The sequence below is a fragment of the Diorhabda sublineata genome, chromosome 7, assembly GCF_026230105.1.
Source record: "Diorhabda sublineata isolate icDioSubl1.1 chromosome 7, icDioSubl1.1, whole genome shotgun sequence".
Lineage (NCBI taxonomy): Eukaryota > Metazoa > Arthropoda > Insecta > Coleoptera > Chrysomelidae > Diorhabda > Diorhabda sublineata.
In genome coordinates this window covers 14,558,147-14,581,108 of record NC_079480.1, presented here as the reverse complement: position 1 = coordinate 14,581,108, position 22,962 = coordinate 14,558,147, and the positions used below count along the sequence as shown (strand labels likewise).

The window sequence follows — 22,962 nt, the reverse complement described above, 5'->3', positions numbered from 1 at the left end:
CTGAAATCTAATTTTTTTTTTTCGTTAAGTTTATGCAGAGGTTTGAGCTGAAATAACGGAAAAACGATCAATTTTTGATGAAAAATTCTAATAAACATTTTTAAAGTACAATTTCAGACCTTTAAATCGAGCTTTTATTAAATCATCTAGCATTAAAATTAAGCGAGTTATGACGAAAATAAAAAAAAACATGTTTTTCAACAGTTTTTCATGAAAAACTCGAAAATTATGCATTTTCTGAAAAAATTATTCTTATCAAAATTGAAGCTCATAAAAAAACAAAGAAATTAGTCAGTTTAAATTGAATTTTTTGAATAATATTCAGCAACTTATGAGTCACTGAAAGTTAATTTTTTAGTTAAGTTTATGCAGAGGTTTGAGCTGAAATAACGGAAAAACGATCAATTTTTCATAAAAAATTGTCACGAACATTTTCAAAGTACTTTTTGAGACCTTTAAAATGAGCTTTTATAAAACCGTCTAGCATGAAAATGAATCGAGTTATGACGAAAATAAGTTGAGTAGCTCGAATTTGAAAAAAAAAACTGTCGTTAAATTTGACACTATGTGCGGTAAAATTAAAATTAAGCGTAGCCCATGTAAAATTATTTTTTTTTGTGCCCTAGCAACACGTTCCAAAAATTTGAATGGTTTGGAACACGTATATTTTGAAAAAAGTTGTTTAATGTGATTTTTTTTCGATTTTTAAAAAAACGTTATTTTTTCAAATTACCTCGAAAACTATTGGATCAATGAAAAAAATTTTTTTTAACTAAAATTTAGCTTTTATTTTACTGAACATTTTGCTTTTTTTTAAACTCACGTAGCTTGAAAATTAAACGAAATATAAGCGTTTAAAGTATTGATTTCAATGCTAAGGGAGTCTTTTTAACCATTTAATATAAAAATTCTCGTTTCAATTCAAGTCATTTGAAGTCAATCGGCGTCTGTTTCAATCAATTCGTGTGTATTGATGCCCATTGATGTTGTTTGATGTCTATTGACGTCGATTTATGTCGAATCACGTCTTAAGTCATTTGTCAACTCATGTCAATTGACGTCCATTACTACCGTATAACCCCGTATAATACAGAAAATTTTTATATTAGAATAGGAAATAACAAAACAAACCTGAAAACATTGAAATTTCTTTGCATCCATAATATAAACGTTCCTGTATATTACAAACTAATTTGAGACAGTGTTTTTACTAACCTTGAATGTCCAAACGAGATTTTATTGATCATTTAAAACAAAAATAGGACATAGGAATCAAAAATTCTATAGTATTTATTTATTAATATAAATCTACTAACATCTTTCAAATTATAATTTCTATTATATATAATATAATATAATAAATAATATATTAGAATAGAAAATAACTAGAAAAGTCTAGAAATATAAATTTTGTTGTCACTGTGAATATGATTAACCCAGTATATAAATTAAAATTATCCATTACGTATTATTTTAATAAAAGCAAATATCTGTATGCAAAAACTGTGTCTGTGAAACATACACATAGACACGTTGATAAGTGACCTTTATCCATGTTTAGACTTTTTCTTTCATATTCATTACGTTTATTCAAAGTTTGTTTTTTAATTAATATATGACACGCGTTTTAAACGATGTTATCCATATTAAATTACAGTTAATATCCGAGGTAAAAACAAAACAAAACTATGACAAAAATATCTTATTCTTTTTAAGGTTATGTTTCATAAGTGATCGTTTTCTCTCTAGTCCTTTCATTAGCGAAAATCACGTGTCACTAGATGGCGCTGAATTTGGGTTCTATAGTATTACAATCTGTAAAGGTGTCTGTTGCTACTTAGTTTTTTTATGTGGTTATAGTGATTTCGGTAGGATTTTCTTTATTTTTTCAATTTCTGGTATTTCCTAAACGTCTTTGTGTGGTTAGATCATAAAGTCGTGTTTAATAATCGGTGTAAAAATGACGAAAACTCAAGTAATAGTCCAGGATCCAAAAGTAAAAAACGTTAAAACTGTGGAATTTTGTTAATAACGTCGATTTTTATGAAAATTTGGATTTAAGCTCTACCTTATTAAAAATCTATCTTTTGTTGAAGTGTACTTTTTTATATTCTTTTTACTTTACTTTACTATTAACATTCTCGAACACGTTTATGATTAAAGAATTCCATGCAACCCCTCCAAATCATTCCCTATTTATATGAAAAATAAAAAAATAATCTCAACGATTCTTTTATAATTAAAAATTATTCAAGTGTATTTATATCGAATTAAGAATATTTCGTCAGTATTTTTAGAAAGTGTTGTTTTTTAAATTTTCCAACCCTTATGAAAACCCACCTTCAATGACCAAAAATAAAATTTTCTTACAGAAATAATACAAAAATGAAAATATTTTTTTAAATCAATGCAATTTTTTATTTAGAGAATGATATAAAAAACAATTTTCAATAAATATATTTCATCATCATTAATATCATCTTCCAATGCTCTAAAATTCTTGCTCCGAAATTTTGATTTTTCGACAATAACACGCTCAATTTTCAACCTAGAAACTTTTTTCAAAAAGCGTTTTGTAGAGGATTTCAAGTACTTCAACGTCATAATAATTAAAACTTTTTTTAATCCCCGGTGTCGAATAGGATGAACATAAATAAAATTATTTGGTTGAAAAATAATAATTCCCTCCAATTATTTAACAAATTTCGGTTTAAACAACACGGCAAGGGGTTGCCCCATGGCAATATGTATTTATATCATCATTTGAAGAGGATCGCATGAAAAAATTGAGGTCGAATAGTTTTCTGTACTAATGTGCCGATTGCTCTAGACTAAAAAAATTTGTTATAGAATATAAAAGCTTAATACTTCTAATTAGATAACTTCCATATATAACTGCTTAAAGTGTTGCCTACACTGTTCGACATATATACAATTGTCAATTTTTAGCGGCATTTGTTGTAATTATGTGTGTATACGTAGTTTTAAATATTTCTTTTAATATTTACTTTACACTTAAACGACCATGTCTAATATTTTAATACAACAATTAATAAATAACGAAATCAGTTTCGATTGTTTCAAAAATTGGATTTTATCGCAAGTAAGAACGTTATCAAATAAATAAATATTCATATGAGTTAACCTCACTTTTATTCTTTTCAGGATAATGGAACGAATTTTAAATGTTCTCAAAGTGATTTTTTAACTTATTTCCTCAATTTCATCCACGGGGAAATTAATATGTACGTATTATATGTTTTTTTATTTATATAAATTAGTTTTAAAATACGATTTTTAGTGAAAAGAAATTCGGTAGTGATAGCGTTAAAAATACCCCGACGAAATTAAAACCGACAATAGAAGTACAAGAATTTAGTAGTAAAAGTAGTTTATCAGATAAATCATCAACGTTTCCATCATCGTCTCGTAAATCATTAGAAAAATCATTCAATTTAAGTACCCCGAAAAGTTCGTCTAATTCCGAATTATTCTCGGGATATTGTAGCCCTATTTCTCCTTTATATAAGGAACGTAATTTCACGACTCCTAAGTATAAAAATAGTGTTTGTTTAGGTGATTTTTTAATAAAATCGACTAAAAAGAAAAGTGTTTGTAAAAATATTTGTGATGGGTCTAATAGAAGAATCACACCGACGAGTTTGGTCAATATTACAAAAGAATCTTTCGTTTCATCGAATAGTTTTAATAATTTCAACGAAACTAAAGAAATTAGTGGTAAAAATACGAAATCGAACCGTTTATTTCGACCCGAATCTTCACTGGAAAATAAACTCGATAATAACCAATCAGATACGTCGATTAGCGATCAAATAGAACCGCAATTAAATTTCGTCTCATATAAAAAACAATTAAATATATTTTCCGATATTTATATATTTTTATTAAGGAATAAATTAGTACTAAACGTCACTGCGGAAATGTATTTTTTAATTTCGTTGTTAGTTGTTAAAAAGCCCGTTTCGCAATGTAAAAACGAATACAGTGACGTAGGAATCGATTTTTTAAAAGACGACGTTTACACATTAAATATCTCAGAATATTTCAACAATGTACATAATATAATTTATTTTACTGTAAGATGTTTGGAAACAATGTTCGATGTGTTGAAATACTATGATAAATCAACTTTGAAACTACTTTCTTTAAATGGAAAATTAAAAGAATTTTCTCCGACGTTTTCCGAGAAACTCGCGAAACTCTCGGAGACGAAGCCAGAAAGGAGGTTTGAGACTGTTCGAAGGGGGTGCAATGTGTGTTATAATTTGGATACCGATACGAAAAGTAATTTTCCTAGCGAAATGAGTTTTCTGGCGTTCAGGAAACAGAGGGATCTGTTTTATGAGATATTGAGAATTTGGGAGAAAAATCGTCTTTTGGGCGGGTGGAGTTTTCAGGTCGGTTTGGGGGGGAAAATTAGATCGTTGATGTGTTTGCATAACGATCCTACTAATTTTATGCATTTGGCGAAGTTGTTTAAGGCGCAATTGATCGCGTCTTGCGGAATGGCCGAAACGGTGAGTTATATTTTTTTATTTACTAGTTTCACAAAAAAAAATCGTGAAAATTGTGGAAATGTGTATAAATATGGCAACGTTTGAAATTTACCATTAGTATTTACGCTAAATAATGAAACGTAATTATCGCAGTGTTGCCAAGTGTTTACCATTTTAGTAGGATATATGTACAATTAATATATATATTATTGTATAATTATCCATAGGCGTACGTAAATTAATTTCGATATGGTTGAATGATTTTATTTTAAAATTTGATTTGTTTATATTTTATCTCGTTTATTTCGCGCGTTTGCCGGTTTTATCAGTCTTTAACGACAAATCAATCGAAATATTTAATCACATTCCATAGTTATCGCAGCGTTGCCACGTGTTTCCCTATTTCAGAAGATGTATATAAATTGGTAAAAAATTGATGATATTTGAACTCTTTGAATATTAATGTACAATTCATTGACAGATTATTTAAACACATGAGTTTAGCGTTTTTAGAGTTCGTACAATCCATTTATCGACATTCCATATATCGACATTCCATATATCGAATAGCAGGTTTCAATAATTATTGGAAAAATCGAGCAGATACGTAACTATTTCCGGAATTTTTTTTCGGAAATTATTAATACGTTTCTCAACTTTTTCAAATATTTTGAGGAAATGTTATTTTTCAAGAGACTAAATTGCGTCTTTGTCGATTTGACAAATATAACAATTGTTGCTTGTAAAATTGAGTTTATAGTATAAATAAAAAAATTCTTCAAAAAAATATTCAAATTGTAAAAATATTTGTAAATATGGCAGCGTTGTAGTTTCATTCCAAATTTACTAAGACAATAAAACGTAATTATCGGGACGTTGCCAGGTGTTTACTATTTTCGTGAGATAAAAGTATAATTCGATATCATCAAATGATGATTTTATTCTAAAAATTTGAAATTTACTCTTTAAAAACAAATTGTAATTTAACTTTATACATATTTACATTGAACCCATAGAAAAATCAAAACATTTTGGGAATATTTCAAGATCGGCCCTGGTTACAATTATAATTGAACACTTTAGCGTTTTCGATGTCGTAAAATCCATTTATCGACATCCCAGAAATCAAAAATTAGTCCAAAAAGCCAAACCGGAAATCACGTGACTTAATTGTTGGAATAACTGAAAGTATCAATTTCCAACGTACGAAATATCGATAAATGGATTTTACGACATAGAAAACGCTTCACTAATGTGTTTAATTATAATCGTAACCAGGACCGATGTTGAAATATTCCCAAAATATTTTGATTTTTCCATGGAATCAATGTAATTATGCTAAATTACAATTTGTTTTACAACAGTAACTTTTGAATTTTAGAATAAATCATTCAATGATGTCGAATTATACTTTTATCTCACGAAAAGTAAATTTCAAACGTTGCCATATCTCAACATATTTGCACAATTTTAATAAATATTTAATACGAACTATGGAAAGTGATTAAATATTTCGATTGATTTGTCGTTAAAGACTGATAAAACCGGCAAACGCGCGAAATAAACGAGATAAAATCTATATATTAATTGTACGTATATCCCACTAAAATGGTAAACACTTGGCAACGCTGCGATAATTACGTTTCATTATTTAGCGTAAAAACTAATGGTAAATTTCAAACGTTGCCATATTTGTTCACATTTCGATAATTTTAGTAAATATTTAATATGAAGTATGGAAAATGATTAAGATTTTGATTGAATTGTCGTTAAAGAGTGATAAAACCGGCAAACGCTCGTGAAAAAATGTAAACAAATCAAATTTTAAAATAAAATCATCATTCAACGATATCGAAATTAATTTACGTACGCCAATGGATAATTATACAATAATATATCAATTGTACATATATCCCACTAAAATAGTAAACACGTGGCAACGCTGCGAGGATTACGTTTCATTATTTAGCATAAGTACTAACGGTAAATTTCAAACGTTGCCATATTTAAACACATTTCCACAATTTTAATACGAACTATGGAAAATGATTTCGATTGAATTGTAAATGGATTTTACGACCACGAAAACGCTATAATAACGTGTTTTTATTATGATTTCAAATCGGGCAGATACGTTATAAGATTCCTTATAAAAAAATTGATTATGTAAATAACAGAAATTGGTTAACCAGTTCTCGTGTAAATCAAAGTGACTTTGATTTTTTTTGGTGAATAAAAGTATGTTTGCTGAATTCGTAGGAAGAAGGGTTAGATGAAGATCAATTACTTAGTAATTTTCCAAATATCGATCCAGGAAAATTGAGCAGATTAAAAAATCGTCTGGTAACCAAACAATCTTCAAACGGTTTAAATTCTTTACCGCATTTTTTCGGTTATCAAGAATTTTATAAAGAATTCATATTAATATCAGCAAATCACAATTTCAACGTACATTTACGAGATGCTTTCATAGCTGAAATAATCGAATTAAATGCGGCAACGTTCGATTTGGCGGGCTTGGAAGAATCAGGTAATATTTCCAAAAAAAAAAAAAAATTCAATTTGCATCGTCGTATTTGTTTTTTTCTAGATATCGAAGTCGATTCTAATATCAGACAATCTTTTTTTATAAATATAAAAAATTTACGAATGCTCGCAAAGTTTTTAGGATTCGTTGAGAGTATACCGTATAAGTCAGAAGTTAATAATTATCCCGAAAATACGCTCGAAAGTCATTTCAAAATAAGAGATAAGGTTTTGTATAATTTTTCTTTCTTTTTTTTGAACATTTCGATTGAAATTTTCGTATTTTTAGAAAACGCCTTGTTTCGACGTAAAAAAATTATTGTTGTCGTCTATAAAAAACAACAGGGTGGTACTACTAATAGCTTGGTTAGTGAAGTATCTTTCGATGTTGGATTATGTCACGTTGAGGCTCCCTTATTATTTGTCTTTATACGAACTGCTTTATCAAATTTATCATTCTTACGAAAAAACTTCGAAAAAAATCGATTACAACAACGCTTTAATACAATTTTCTTTGGGTTGGTTATTCGATTTACCCAAATTCCCCGATGCCGATTATACGACGTTTCGGAAAAGTAAAAACGTACATTTTATAAGAAAATGTAATACATTGGACGATATTTCTATAGTGGATCAAAATATTTTATATTTCTGTTGTCCATATTTGGAAGAAATTAAAAAAATATTGACCAACAGTATAGGGAATTGTACGGTGACTGTAAAACACATTACTCCAGTATCTGCGGTGGAATCTTCAGAACAAATATCGAAAAAACGTTTGGAGGTGAGTTAAAAATCTTAAATTGTGACAAAATTTGTTTAAAACTTGTGATTTTGGGGTAATTATATGCAAAAACTTGAAGAAACCTTTCCAGGATGAGAACTTAGAAAAAAACTATCTACCACCATAAATCCCAACCAAAGTACTCGATATTCTTTACAGTTACCCTTCTTTTTACTTTTATCCAGCTGATCATGATCCTATACACACAAAAACTTAAAGAGAACTTCCAGGACGATGGATTTTGGGAAGAACTACCTTCTAACCTAAATCTCACCCCATGGGGTCGATATATGTTACTGCTGTCTCCTTTTCAACTTCTATCTTCTCTGGTCATGGTTCTTTGCCCACAAAAACGTGAAAAGACCTTCCAGGACAATGGATTTTAGGAAGAACTACCTTCTAACCTAAATCTCACGGCGTGGGGTCGATATATGATACTGCTGTCTCCTTTTCAACTTCTATCTTCTCTGGTCATGGTTCTTTGCCCACAAAAACTTGAAAAGACCTTCCAGGACGATGGATTTTGGGAAGAACTACCTTCTAACCTAAATCTCACCCTGTGGGGTCGATATATGATACTGCTGTCTCTCTTTCAACTTCTATCTTCTCTGGTCATGGTTTTTTACCCACAAAAACTTGAAGAGACCTTCCAGGACGATGCATTTTGGGAAGAACTACCTTCCAACCTAATCCAATCCGATGGGGATCGATCTCCTTTCCTGCTGTCTCCCTTTCAACTTCTATCTTCTCTGGTCATGGTTTTTTACCCACAAAAACTTGAATAGACCTTCCAGGACGATGCATTTTGGGAAGAACTACATTTCAACCTAATCCAATTCGATGGGGATCGATCTTCTTTACTGCTATCTCCTTTTTCTACTTCTATCCTCTATGATCATGCATCCCCTTTCCACTTATATGGTTCATTGTATATTTATGGTTTCGTCTTTGTTACCTATACAACGACAACATGTCTAATTTTGCACAAGTCTCAATACATCCATTGGGATTAACCTCAACTAGTGAAGATTTTCGATTCATTTTCATAAAAAAAGGATAAAATTTTTCAAAAAACGATTCAAATACATGATCTTATTTAACATTTTTTAGACCAAAATAGCAATCCAAGCAATTGTATGGTCTACGGATCAGACCTAACCGAAAATATCTATATTTATGTTAAAAGTTTCCCATTTTGAGGTTATATTCGTGTGCATTTTGGAATATTCGATTTTAGCAACAACTAGAAGAAACATTTTTCAACGGTCAACCGGATTCCGTTAAAAAAACAATCGAATTCGTGAGTGAACGTTTAGCTTCCACTTGCGTAAAACATATTTGTAATACAATAGTACCAACTATTAGAAAAGAAGCATTGAAAACAATAAAAACATTTTTACAATCACAAACAACATCTACGATACAAGAAAATAATCACCGGGTAAGTAACGCTGAATATACGAGGGCGATTCAAATATAAATCGGAATTTGTGAATAAACGCGCGAAAAAATTTAGTCGGAATCGTATAACCTCACTTCTTAGTTGAGGTTGTACCAGTAGCCGTTGCGCAACGCTTCATTTTTCGTTTTTTGGTGATAAATAATGTAAAATACGCGAAAATTCGTGCTTCTCCAGGACTCAATTATATAAAAGGTGTTCCGCTTTCCGGAAAGGTCGAAAAGTGATGGTAAACTTGCCCTAGAGCAAGTGTTACCCACGAGAGCGTCACCGTAGTACAAATAACTCATTTTGGGAGACGATATGGAGATGAGGAAGAAAGAAGAAGGCGCCCCAGTTAAAGCGGAGGTTATATTATCAAAGCGGGAAGGTGTTGGTGTTGATTTTCTAACCGAACAACGAACTGTGACTGCGCATTGTAGTAACCTGTCTACAGATCAAAATGACGCCGTGTTCCAATCCGTATTGCTGCAAGACAACGCCGCACCGCTTACAGCTGGGTTAGAAAACATTGGAACGCCCTTCTTATAGCCCCGATTTATCACCACGCGATTATTATATATCTGGATGACTAGCCGAGCGATTATTACGAAAAAAACATCCGAAACGTTTAGAAGATGTGGTAAAAGTATGTGACGTAGAAAAACTGTAAAAAATTTCAGTTCTGTAACTAATTAATTAATTTTTTTATTATTGAACCACCCTCGTACACATATCATAAATGTAGAAATGATCCGATTTTAATGCCGGCAGTAAACGTGTTTAACCTCGAATTATTAATAATTCCAACTAGTACAACACTTTATATACTAGAAACAGCGTTGCCACCTTGTATAAATATGTTTGAGTATATTGATAATTTATTTCGTGAATCGTAGTTTAACTAAATAATAATCGATGTCTATAAACAAATATTTTTACGACGCGGCAACACTGTTTCAGAAGTTGTAGTGTTCGTTCCCGCGTTTATCTGTCGTCAAGTCGATCGGGAACTGTCGGTAACACGATAATGGCGGGTTAGCTACGATTCTCTTGACTTTGTTGTCACTGTTATCAATTTGTCGCAAGTTATTCGTTTTTCTAGATTATTCTTAGGATGAAAATTTCGCAGTTAGCTCAAGAAAATCTAATTTTCTTAAACGAAAAATGTTCGGCAGAAGTGTCTAGCATTCTTCGTGTGAGGTTACCGATCAGTATAGAAAATCTTCTAGCTATCGATACCCTTTCTCAAACGAAGTTGACGTGCGTTTCGATAGCTTCTAGAATGTGTAAAGAAAGATTGACACAGTGGATGAATTGTCACGTGACTATTAGTATATTTACGAAAGATTTCGAAAAGGAGTTGAATAAAATTTTTATCAACGGCAATAAGAAAAATGGGGATGATAAAATTGTTTTTTCTTTACCTTCGATTGGTAGAAGGGAAAGTCACGATGAGGATTCTTTGAGCGCTTTTCATTTGTTGGAAAAAATTAAGGTAAGTTCTTAATTTTGATATTGATTTACTTTTCGATTTTTTTATAAAAAAATTATTTTTGATAGGAATTTCTACAAATTTTTCATTATTTAAAAAATTTCTCGAATATACGGGGTATTTAAATAAATAAAAATTTTAAAGCACAAAAATTTTACGTATTCTAACCTTAGTTTTTTGAAATTTTTTGTCATTCTAATCGAAAAAACTTGGTTTTTGCAATTTTTATACCGGGTGTTCAGTTTAAAAGGGTCCTATGTCAAAAATTAGTTAACCCAAAGGTGAAAAAAATTGTGACTAAGACAAAATGTCCAAACTTATTATTGAATTTCTAAAATGGCCGAAAGGGGGCGTAATATCATTTTTAATTTTGAGATTCAACGTTTTTTGGAGATGTCCAAAATTATTATGGAATTTCTTAAATGGCCGATAGGGGGCAAAATATCGTTTTTAATTTTGAGAATCAACGTTTTTTGGAGATGTCCAAAATTATTATGGAAATTCTAAAATGGCCGATAGGGGGCAAAATATCGTTTTTAATTTTGAGAGTCAACGTTTTTTGGAGATGTCCAAAATTATTATGGAATTTCTTAAATGGCCGATAGGGGGCAAAATATCGTTTTTAATTTTGAGAATCAACGTTTTTTGGAAATGTTCAAAATTATTATGGAATTTCTAAAATGGCCGATAGGGGGCGTAATATCATTTTTAATTTTGTGAATCAACGTTTTTTGGAGATGTTCAAAATTATTATGGAATTTCTAAAATGGCCGATAGGGGGCGTAATATCATTTTTAATTTTGAGATTCAACGTTTTTTGGAGATGTCCAAAATTATTATGGAATTTCTAAAATGGCCGATAGGGGGCGTAATATCATTTTTAATTTTGTGAATCAACGTTTTTTGGAGATGTTCAAAATTATTATGGAATTTCTTAAATGGCCGATAGGGGGCAAAATATCGTTTTTAATTTTGAGAATCAACGTTTTTTGGAGATGTCCAAAATTATTATGGAATTTCTAAAATGGCCGATAGGGGGCATAATATCGTTTTTAATTTTGAGAGTCAACGTTTTTGGAGATGTCCAAAATTATTATGGAATTTCTAAAATGGCCGAAAGGGGGCATAATATCGTTTTTAATTTTGAGAATCAACGTTTTTTGGAGATGTCCAAAATTATTATGGAATTTCTAAAATGGACGATAGGGGATAGACGTAATATTTTTAATTTTGAGATTCTACGTTTTTTTCGAAATTTTTTTATCATTTTAATCGAGAAAACTTGTTTTTTGTAATTTTTATACCGGGTGCTCAGTTTAACAATTCCTATATCGATAATTAATTGACGAAAAGTTTTCTAAAATGGCCGAAAGTCGATAATTTCAAAATGGTTGAAAGGATTTTGTCAAATTTGGTATGTTTGAAAAGGAATTTTTCTAAACTGACTCTATCTATCTATCTATCTAACGGATATACAATCTAAATAAATCTCTTTCTGTGCTAATAACTTGAGAAAACGACTACGAGTTTAAAAAAATTCGTTCAGCCATTTTGAAGGTATCAACATTCATTTCCGGTCACCCCCTACTACTTTCGCTGGAAAAAAATAGAAAAGGTGGACATTTAGGGAAAATTATTCGAATTTATCTCCAAAACTGTTTTATTTCAGTTTTCTATTGTAATAAACAGTTATGCAGCCATTTTAGAGTATACACACAGATAAATACTCATTTTACGGATGTTTGTTTATCTAACATTAAAAGTAGGCGTCAATTATTTCAAATATGTCAAAATTTTGATGGTATGTTTCTAAATCGTCTTAAATTTATGTCTGTTCTGATTTGAAATTATTTTTTTTAAACGTCAAATGTGTTCTTCTTTTTTAGCACATAATACTTTCTCTACATAACCTTAACATTAGTTAGAAATGCTATTTTCACATCATATTATGTCAAAATTGTCGAAATATTGACAGTTTTAGACAACGCCGAGTTTTCTTTTCCTTTAGCACATATACTTTCCCTACATAATCTCAAAATTAGTTGGAAATGGTGTTTTCACACAATATGATCTCAAATTTGTCTAAATATTGACGGTTTCTAGCACATAATACTTTATCTACATAATCTCAAAATTATTTGTAAATCCTATTTTCACATCATATTATGTCAAAGTTGTCAAAATATTGACATTCCCAGTCAACTCCGAATGTTCTTCTTTTTTAGCAAACCATACTTTCTTTACATAACCTTAAAAGTAGTCGGAAACGACATTTTTCCATTTTATTACTATAATATGTCAAAATATTGATGTGATTTTCAATTCAATATGAAAGTTATATTACTACGAATACACTCAAAAATAATAATTTTCAACATTATATATTGGCCACTTCGGTCATTACTTTTTTAAATGACCTTTTTTGCTTAACATCCGATCCTTTCTCTACAAAACCTCAAATTTCAAACATTCTGAAACCTTGACGTATTCATTTCCGATTTTCACTATACTCGAAAAAATTTTAAGTTTATTTATAATGTTATTGGAAAAATAAACTGATCTCTGTTTTCTCCGGGGGTATTTAAATAGTTATTTAAATTTTCAGACCACATCTGTAGATATTTTAGATGGTACTGATAACGTCGATAAAAAAACAGTCCTTGACATTGTCGCGAAAGCTTATACGACTTTAACCGCCAGATGTGACGTCAACGACATCATAACCTCAAATATTTGTAACTGTCTATTAGATTTTTCGTTGTTGCTAAGTGAGTACGACTATATTTTTTACCCGATTTAAGTAATTTGTTTATATTTTTTTAATTTTTACTTAGTTGCTTTAAATGACTTCTAGCTTGTTGAATAGTAGTAACGTCGCGATGTTGCCAGATTTTCAATTACATATAGTAAAATTTTTATTTGATCGATTTTTTGAAATGAAATTTTACTAAAAAAATAGTAAATTAGAAATCTTTCAATTTTGACAACGCTGTAGTGATTTTTAGAGGGGTATCTTCTCAGGTATAACATTTTCTCGGTTGTTTCACTTTTTGATTCAATTCCACTTCATATAGATTGAAATCCTTAAATTCCGGTGAACCTGTAGCCACTCCACGCCATTTAGAAGGAGTTCCTTCAATTCTGGCAACGCTGTAGCGATTTTTAAGATAAGTATCACATTTAAAATGAAATTTTTCCAATTGTTTGACTATTTTGATTTAATTTTATATCAAACTCCTTCATATCAGAAGAAATCTTTCAATGCTAGCAACACTGTAATATATTTTTCTCCATATCAAAGGAAATCTTCCAATTCTGGCAGCACTGTGTGATTTTTATGAAGCTGCTCGACGATTTGATTTAATTTTATATTAAATTCAATTTTTTAATTCTGGCAACATTGGATGATATTTTTTATTCGTACCGAAGGAAATCTTCTAATTCTGGTAACACTGTGTGACAATTTTCGAGTTACTGAACGATTTATTCAATTTTATATCAAGTTCCTGCACATCAGAGAAAATCTTTCAATTCTGGCAACGCTGTGTAATATGTTTTTAGTTGCTCGACGATTGGATTTAATGCCCCAAAACGATCTATGGAAATTGTTAATAAAAATTTGGATTTGGTATTCAAAAACTAGAGACAATTTATTTAACGATCTTTTATCGCCAAGGAATATAACTTTGATGAATGATAGTAAAAATCAACGGGCATCTTGGAAGGCTTTTGCCGAGTTAGTAGCTCTTCTTATAATCGAAAACGTCGTTCGCTGTGATAATTTCGAAAGCCAATGCATCGCTTTCTTTAGAAAAGATTGGGAACAGGTAATAAACTGATGATTTATCTATGTCTCCCCTTTTTTTAAATATACATTTTTCTATAGAAATTAAAAAAATCCATTAATTGGAAAGTAAAACTTGGCAACGATGTAATTAATTATGTGGCTTTGTTTGAGAGAATGGGACCGCCAATGTTAGGTTATAAATTCAAGGTACATCATGTTGCCAAGTTAATTTCTATTTCATCAATTATTGGAAATAAATATTTGAGACGAATTTTTTGTGATAAAGAATTTTTGATATCAATTTTTATTATTTTTCGTTTAGTTTAGTCGAGTGTGTTTTGTTTTAGGCTGTTGTTAATAATGTTTGTTATTTTATGCGAGAATTTGTGAAAATATTTAACGAAAATAGGAGTAATTGTAATCAGTTTACAATGTTGCTCGAATTTTTGGCTGATTTTTGCTTGGATACGGAAAATAAGTGATTTCATATATTTTTTTTAACTTGACTGTATATATCATAATTATATTTTATCAAAACATGCAGAAGGTTTTATTTTATTTTTTTTCACATCGAAACATACCTTTAAATCACAAAACCTCAAAAACGATTTTTTACAGTAAATAACCTCAAAAACGATTTTTCACAGTAGATAACCTCAAAAATGACAGTATATAACTTCAAATATTTTGAAATTTTGACGTAGTGGGGCAATTTGGTTGCCAATTTTGAAGTTTTCGTCAAAAAATCTTTCAAAATGACCGTCTAAAGCTCAAAAATAAATCAATAAATCGATTACTGAACTATTCGAAATATAATCGATTATAGAAAGTAGATTCAGCGATTATTCAAGGGACGGCGAAAGGAAAACCCGGAAAAATCTCGTTTTTGTATCACATAATCTCAAAAGTAGTTATAACCCATATTTTACAGTATATAACCTTGAATATTTTAAAATTTTGACGCGTATTGATGGAAATTGAAATTTAAGTCACAAAATCTTTGGAATTGACATCAATTGACCAAAAAATTGTTTTATGATATACAAAAATAGTTCAAACAAATCGATTAAAGAAAGAAATATAATCGATTATAAAAACAAAAAAGTGACAATTTCTGGGATTTGCTTCCAACTATATAAAAAAATAAGTCGTATGAATGAAGTTTGCGATTATTCAAATTATTCGGTGAAAAAACAGAAAATGTTCTTTCTTCACATAACCTCAAAGGAGTTGAAAACAATATTTTGTCAGCACTTAACCTCAAATTTATTTTTTATAATTTAATCTCAGAATTTTAACGTTTTGCGTCAAATCTGATACTCGATGTCAATTTTACGTAGAAAAATTATTGAAAATGTTCGTTTCATATTAGATACAAAAATGAATCGATTAACGTATAACTCGATGCAGAATCGATTATAAATACAAGAAAGTGAATCGATATCTGAGATTTATATCGAAATGTGTGAAAAAATAAGACATATGAAATGAAATTTGCGATTAGTCGAATCGGCGGTGAAAAAACAGAAAACGTTCTTTCTTCACAAAACCTCAAAGGAATTGAAAACAATATTTTGACAGCACCTAACCTCAAATATCTCAAAATTTTAACGTTTTGCGTCAAATCTGATACTGCATGTCAATTTTACGTAAAAAAACAAGCTCTGAAAATTGATAGATGAATTATGAGTTAGCAGAAAGAAGAAAAATAGAAAATGAAATCTGCCATTATTGAAACAAACAGTAAATAAAGAAAAACAAAAAAATCGTTATTTCCTTCACATAACCTCAAAAAAGGATAAAAACGCACCTAGCCTCAAATACTAAAAAATTTTGGCACGTCGATCTAAATCTGACACTGGATACCATTGTCACGAAAAAAAATCATGGAAAATGATCGTATCAGTTACAAAAATAAATCGTTCAACGCATAATTCGATGTAAAATCGATTATGAAAAGAGAAAAGGAAATTGAAACCTAAAGCAACTCAAATTCTACACCCTGCACTTTTCGAGTGACTAGATGAACCCAACTACCAACTTCTGTTATAAAAAAATCAAAAACCACCTTAGAAACCAAAAAAATCGCATTTTCAAAAAAAATATTATTTACTTGGCGATAAATTGTCTAAAAAAACTCTACACTTTGTGTTACAATCCACTCAATGTCTGTGATTGTTGTAGACGAAAATTAGAGGTGGAACGCATATGTTAAGCGTTACAAAATAACGGTTGAGTCGAAACGTGAAATCAGAAATAACTATTGCGCATGGAATTGGATGATATTTGATCCTATCAGATTACCGAAAGCATTTTTGACCCACCTGACTGTATTAGAACATTTCAGGATTGTAAAAAGTGAAAATATTTGAATTACTCCCACTTTTCTGCTAAAGTCCTGTAAGCGTTATATCGTTAAGAGTGTTAAATTCTACGCTAAGTATAGGAGCAAGAAATGTATCGTATCGTATTGCGTCGATGAAGAATTTTTAAAAAAATAATACACAATATGAGATTAAGAGAAATTTATTGATTTTTAATAAAAAAATGAATTATATTTGTCAATCAAATATAATAAAAATGTTTTTGCAACAAATTCCACTGCTTTTCGGAAGAATCTTCATGGAAATTACAGTTTTTCTGTTACATTTTGTGTGGAACATCCTTCCGGTTCATCTGATCCGTCGATGCAGTCCGTAACACCATTGCAAAGTTGTTCTATCTTAATACAAGCATTACTATCGCAAGGATGCTCTCCGGCTTTACAAGCTCGTTCGTAGTTACAATTTTTTTCATCGCTACCATCCCAACAATCGATTCTTTTATCGCAAATGTGTGTTTTGGATACACAAGACGTTTCGTTGCCGCAATGGAAATGAGTCGAATAATCACAATCTGAAACAAAAAATTTCACTGGAAAAACAAATATCATTAGAATCCAAAATGCGTTAAAGTTGTGTTAGAATACATTGTATTATACTCAGTCAACTCAGTATATACGACCGTGTATAATGAACAAACGACGCTGGTTGAAGAACAAATACTACCCTGCATAATGATCAAACTCTACCCTATATAATTGATAAATACGCTCCTGTATTGTGAACATACGACCTCGTATAATAAACGCACGACCATGTATAATAATCTCACGAGCCTGTATCATGAACACACGACCTTATATAATAAATCCACAACCCTGTAGTATGAACACACGTCCCTGTATTTATAAACACATGACCCTATATAATGATTATACGACCCTGTATAATAAATACACCACCCTGTAATATGAACATACGACCCTGTATAACACACACACACGACCCTGTATAATGAACCCACCACCTTGTATTATAAACACACGACCCTGTATAATGAACCCACCACCTCGTATTATAAACACACGACCCTGTATTATATACACAACCCTCTATTATAAACACACGACCCTTTATATTGAACCCTCTACCTTATAAACACACGACCCTGTATAATGAACCCACCACCTCGTATTATAAACACACGACCCTGTATTATATACACAACCCTCTATTATAAACACACGACCCTTTATATTGAACACACGACCCTGTATAATGAACCCACCACCTTGTATTATAAACACACGACCCTGTATCATAAACACACGACCCTGTATCAAACATACGACCCTATATTATAAACTCACAACCCTTTATTATACACACAAAATAACTTGTATAATAAATACACCATCCTGTATAATGAATATACCACCCTGTATAATAAACACAGGACCCTGTATTATACATAAATACACGATGTTGTATAATGAATATACGACCCTGTATAATATAATAATAATATAATTTCCACGGGATCATAGAAAATTGACATACATGATTCATGATAGATGTGATCATAGAATACATACATACCATACAACATGGAATATACACGTAACAGTTCTCACTTGAGATCATAGATCGTAAAACTCTTGACGTACAGGATTGATGTGATAAATGACACATGACAGATTTCAATTCACTGTAATATAGAAGATTTGTGATAATTAAATTCTATATTAGAGATAGACAGGTGTAGTAACGCTGCATTAGAGGAATTAGGGTCAAAGTACAATATATATCATATAATTGAATATTATTATTGAAATTGGAACACAGAATATTGAAAGGTTGATAACCGCTAATTTAAATTCATTACTATGAATACTTACCGCAATTTTGTTCATCAGATTTATCTGAACAGTCTATGAAACCATTACATCGTTTTTCCGCATTTATACACATATTTCCACAATTAAATTGATCCTGTGCGCAATTGAGAGTAGTTTTTCTTGGCGAACATTGATATACCTGATACTTTCTACTCAAAATTTGACAAAATTCAATGTTGATTTGGCATAATCCCCCACAACCTGTAGGGTCGTATTCATCTATGGTTGGGACGCATTCAGGTTTAGACGTACCATTGAGTTTCAAACAAATTTCTTTTTCTAACGTACAGTTTGTACAATAAGGCTTCTTTTCAAAAACCATCTTCTAAAAATATATTAATAGAAGTTATTAATTTCAGTACATCATATTTATACTAAAAAGATATATAACTCCCAAAATGGATACAAATGAATGAATCCAATACTAAAATATGTTTTAATAAATAATTTGTTTATTTGAGTCTGAAAGCCGACCCTGTTTGTTACGTTTAAAGATTGTACACTAACCATCGATCTTCGATTACTTTCCACGAAATACAAAAGATCTACTAGTTATTAACATGATTTATAGAAAGATATATTATTTGAAATAATTAGTAATGGTTAAAATTGAAAGTAATAATAAACAATAGATTATGTATATACTCGTATATTCTAAATTGATAATTACACATAATAGTTTGTATGGCGTATGTTTTTTCTAATCTTGCAACGTACGTTATAGAATATTACACATGTAGTAAAAATTGAATGAAATAATGAATAGATTTACAGCATTGTCAGATTTCTCGTTTTTAAGGTAACATTGGTAAATTTAACGTAAATATACATTTAGATGTATTTAAATCTAGTAAATTGAAATAATTAAATAAAACTTACAGTTTCTTTAGTAAAAACGTCGTTATTGACATCAGTGACTAATTCTTCGTTAATTGTATCATTTATTGACATTGGTTTTGGTCTATTGCGAAAATTCACATCTTTAGGATAAACATAATGTTTTACCATTTTTTCTTTTTTCTTAAAAACCGTATTATCTGTAAATTAATATGGTATTAATACACTCAGGCGACATTTCTACAATCGCAAGTCACTAGTAACAAAACTGAACACAGAATTCTATTTTTTTTGAAATCTTAAAGCTTCAAATTATATTCAAAATATTGTTGTTTTTTGTTCTCATAGTCCAACATTTTTTTATGATCGGTAACCACTTTTTTTAAGCTGTGTTAATTTAAAAATAACCGACCCTTACAAAGGGTCGAAATTCATCACGGTCGTCCAAGGACAGCAAGAACACTCAGTAGCAGATTCTGCGAGCTGACAGCCACGACTCAGCGTCTAAAAGCGTGAGTCTCAACTGGGATTTTCAAGAAAATACAATGTTAGCCAGATTTAACAATTTCAACAACATTACTAACAACTCTTTAGCTGCATTGAACGAGTTGTTCTCAGAAAAGGTGATTTCGCGAAGAGGTGACATCGAGTAGCCACTGACTTGACCCCACCTGATTTTTTTCTTGCGTGGGGTTATCTTGAGAGCGAGAATAATCCACGAAATTTGACAGATTTAAGAAATAATATTAAAGAGAAGATCAGGTGTATTCCTCGACCACTTCTTCAAGAAGTTTTTGAAAATGTCAACGCGATGGCCGTCATTTGAACAACGTCGTGTTTAAAAAGTAAAATTTTGTTCAATGCCTTTTAATTTATATCAATAAATACATATAATAATGTAGTTTTTTCCTACAACTTGTCACATGCAAGTTAAATATAATAGGTTCGATCCAGCCCATCAAAAAACCGTCTTGGTACGGTGACGATTCTGCGCAATAGAGATTACAATTTATTATATAAACGCTCCCAATAACCGTTCCGAAAACGGTCCAACTAAAAGGTTATAAAAAACCTAACAAAATGATCGTAAAATAGAAAAAAAATCAACGTTACTTACCTAATGTTAAAAAAATTCCAAACCCGACTACTAACAATATAGATAAAAACACTAACATATACACTAAAACTTTCACTTTGGAATTTCGTTTAATTCTAACGCCATCATCATTTATTTGCAACACCCATCTATGTCCGAAAACATTCTTTTTAATGATAACTTTTTTATTACCAAAATTTTTATCATCTACTTTTTTACTGATCGTATATGAAGATATATTTTGATTGTTTTTTTCGTAGTAATGTATTTTAGTTAATTCCACGTTACTCGGTTGCAATATCATTTTGATTACGTCGATGTAAATGATAAATTTACGATACAAACATTGTTAATTTGTTTTGAAAAATGAGACGATTTGTAACATGTGCCATTTGCCATGTGCCTCGAACCACTAATAGCCGCCGGTTTCAATTAACTCGAAATAAAGGTAACGTCCGAAAGTGAGGAAAGGTAAAAACATACTGGTAGAATTAACGCCGTAACTAGCCATAGGAGGGATCGAGAGCGATTCATCCACTCCGAAATAAAAAAACAAATGTAATTATTCAACTTTATGTGTTGTATGTGATAATAATTTTTCTCGGTGTAGATTCTTTTTCCTTATTGTACTGCAAATTTTTTTGGCCCTTACTGACTTTAATGACAGTTAAAAAAACTTGAAATTTGTCGCACTATAACACTAATGAACCAAATGTTCCAAATTCACAGTTATAGTAGACTTTTCGTCATTTGGTTTCTTACAGTTATCTATACATTCTATGTGCATAAATGATTCACTTTCCAAGTCCCCAATATCGTTATTTTAGCTAGAAATCACACATTTTTATAAATATTTCGACTTCTATTTAGTTATCGAAACTTTTTTGGCCCTTACTGACTTTAATGACAGTTAAAAAAACTTGAAATTTGTCGCACTATAACACTAATGAACCAAATGTTCCAAATTCACAGTGTATAGTAGACTTTTCGTCATTTGGTTTCTTACAGTTATCTATACATTCTATGTGCATAAATGATTCACTTCCCAAGTCCCCAATATCGTTATTTTAGCTAGAAATCACACATTTTTATAAATATTTCGACTTCTATTTAGTTATCGAAACTTTTTTGGCCCTTACTGTCTTTAATGACGGTTAAGACAACTTCAAAGTTGTTGCACTATAACACTAATGAACCAAATGTTCAAAATGCACAGTGAATAGTACACTTTTCGTCATTTAGTTACTTACAGATATCTATAAATTCTAAGTTCATAAATGATACACTTCCCAAGTCCCCAATATCGTTATTTTAGCTAGAATTCACACATTTTTATAAATATTTCGACTTCTATTTAGTTATCGAAACTTTTTTGGCCCTTACTGTCTTTAATGACAGTTAAAACAACTTGAAATTTGTCGCACTATACTACTAATGAACCAAATGTTTAAAATGCACATTGTATAGTACATTTTTCGTCATTTGGTTACTTACAGTTATCTATACATTCTGTGTGCATAAATGATTCACTTTCCAAGTCCCCAATATCGTTATTTTAGCTAGAAATCACACATTTTTATAAATATTTCGACTTCTATTTAGTTATCGAAACTTTTTTGGCCCTTACTGACTTTAATGACAGTTAAAAAAACTTGAAATTTGTCGCACTATAACACTAATGAACCAAATGTTCCAAATTCACAGTGTATAGTAGACTTTTCGTCATTTGGTTTCTTACAGTTATCTATACATTCTATGTGCATAAATGATTCACTTCCCAAGTCCCCAATATCGTTATTTTAGCTATAATTCCTACTTTTTTTATATAAATATTTCGACTTCTATTTAGTTATTGAAACTTTTTTGGTCCTTACTGTCTTTAATGACAGTTAAAACAACCTGAAATTTGTCGCACTATATAACATTAATGAACCAAATGCTCAAAATGCACAGCATTTAGTACACTTTTCGTCATTTGGTTACTTACAATTGTGTACATATTTTGTGTGCATATGTGATTCATTTCCGAAGTTCCCAATATCGTTATTTCAGATAGAATTTCCACTTTTTTATAAATATTTCGACTTCTATTTCATTGATCTGAACTCCTATCAATGGGCCTGTAAGATTACTTGGAATCGTTATTATTTCTTATCGAAATTTTTAGCCGGTCTCCAATAGTACTTCATCCAAATCATCATCGATCTTTTAAAATCGGGATATCTAGATCTAAGATTCTGAGATCCATAGATTCATTGATCTG

At 30.5% G+C, this 22,962-nt stretch overlaps 2 protein-coding genes across 3 annotated transcripts; one reads left to right on the top strand and one right to left on the bottom strand.

The window, feature by feature from the left end:
- The first annotated feature begins 2,925 nt into the window (after positions 1–2,925).
- LOC130447022 (codanin-1) lies at positions 2,926–15,090 on the top strand. The gene is made up of 11 exons (XM_056783623.1): positions 2,926–3,103; positions 3,166–3,245; positions 3,302–4,538; positions 6,777–7,047; positions 7,108–7,271; positions 7,333–7,827; positions 9,065–9,268; positions 10,371–10,763; positions 13,366–13,528; positions 14,322–14,587; positions 14,895–15,090. The coding sequence occupies exons 1-11, from the start codon at positions 3,026–3,028 to the stop codon at positions 15,027–15,029; spliced, it is 3,486 nt and encodes a 1,161-aa protein (XP_056639601.1). The 5' UTR covers positions 2,926–3,025; the 3' UTR covers positions 15,030–15,090.
- Positions 15,091–17,057: 1,967 nt separating this feature from the next.
- On the bottom strand, positions 17,058–21,179 carry LOC130446756 (sortilin-related receptor-like). Of its 2 annotated transcripts, none has more exons than XM_056783181.1 (4): positions 20,721–21,179; positions 19,646–19,803; positions 18,767–19,091; positions 17,058–17,442 (listed from the first exon to the last, which is right to left on the bottom strand). In XM_056783181.1, the coding sequence occupies exons 1-4, from the start codon at positions 21,001–21,003 to the stop codon at positions 17,177–17,179; spliced, it is 1,032 nt and encodes a 343-aa protein (XP_056639159.1). In that variant the 5' UTR covers positions 21,004–21,179; the 3' UTR covers positions 17,058–17,176. The 2 variants fall into 2 exon arrangements, with proteins under 2 accessions (XP_056639159.1, XP_056639160.1); XM_056783182.1 differs by having other exon boundaries at positions 18,767–19,088.
- Positions 21,180–22,962: the final 1,783 nt, after the last annotated feature.

Excerpts from the sequence above, each read along its gene's own strand:
- LOC130447022 (XM_056783623.1), top strand. The coding sequence starts at position 3,026 with ATGTCTAATATTTTAATACAACAATTAATAAATAACGAAATCAGTTTC. Across the intron at positions 3,246-3,301 it reads ATCCACGGGGAAATTAATAT|TGAAAAGAAATTCGGTAGTG; the intron begins GTACGTATTATA and ends TACGATTTTTAG. Across the intron at positions 4,539-6,776 it reads CTTGCGGAATGGCCGAAACG|GAAGAAGGGTTAGATGAAGA; the intron begins GTGAGTTATATT and ends CTGAATTCGTAG.
- LOC130446756 (XM_056783181.1), bottom strand. The coding sequence starts at position 21,003 with ATGATATTGCAACCGAGTAACGTGGAATTAACTAAAATACATTACTAC. Across the intron at positions 19,804-20,720 it reads TGGAATTTTTTTAACATTAG|ATAATACGGTTTTTAAGAAA; the intron begins GTAAGTAACGTT and ends ATTAATTTACAG. Across the intron at positions 19,092-19,645 it reads ACGTTTTTACTAAAGAAACT|AAGATGGTTTTTGAAAAGAA; the intron begins GTAAGTTTTATT and ends ATATATTTTTAG.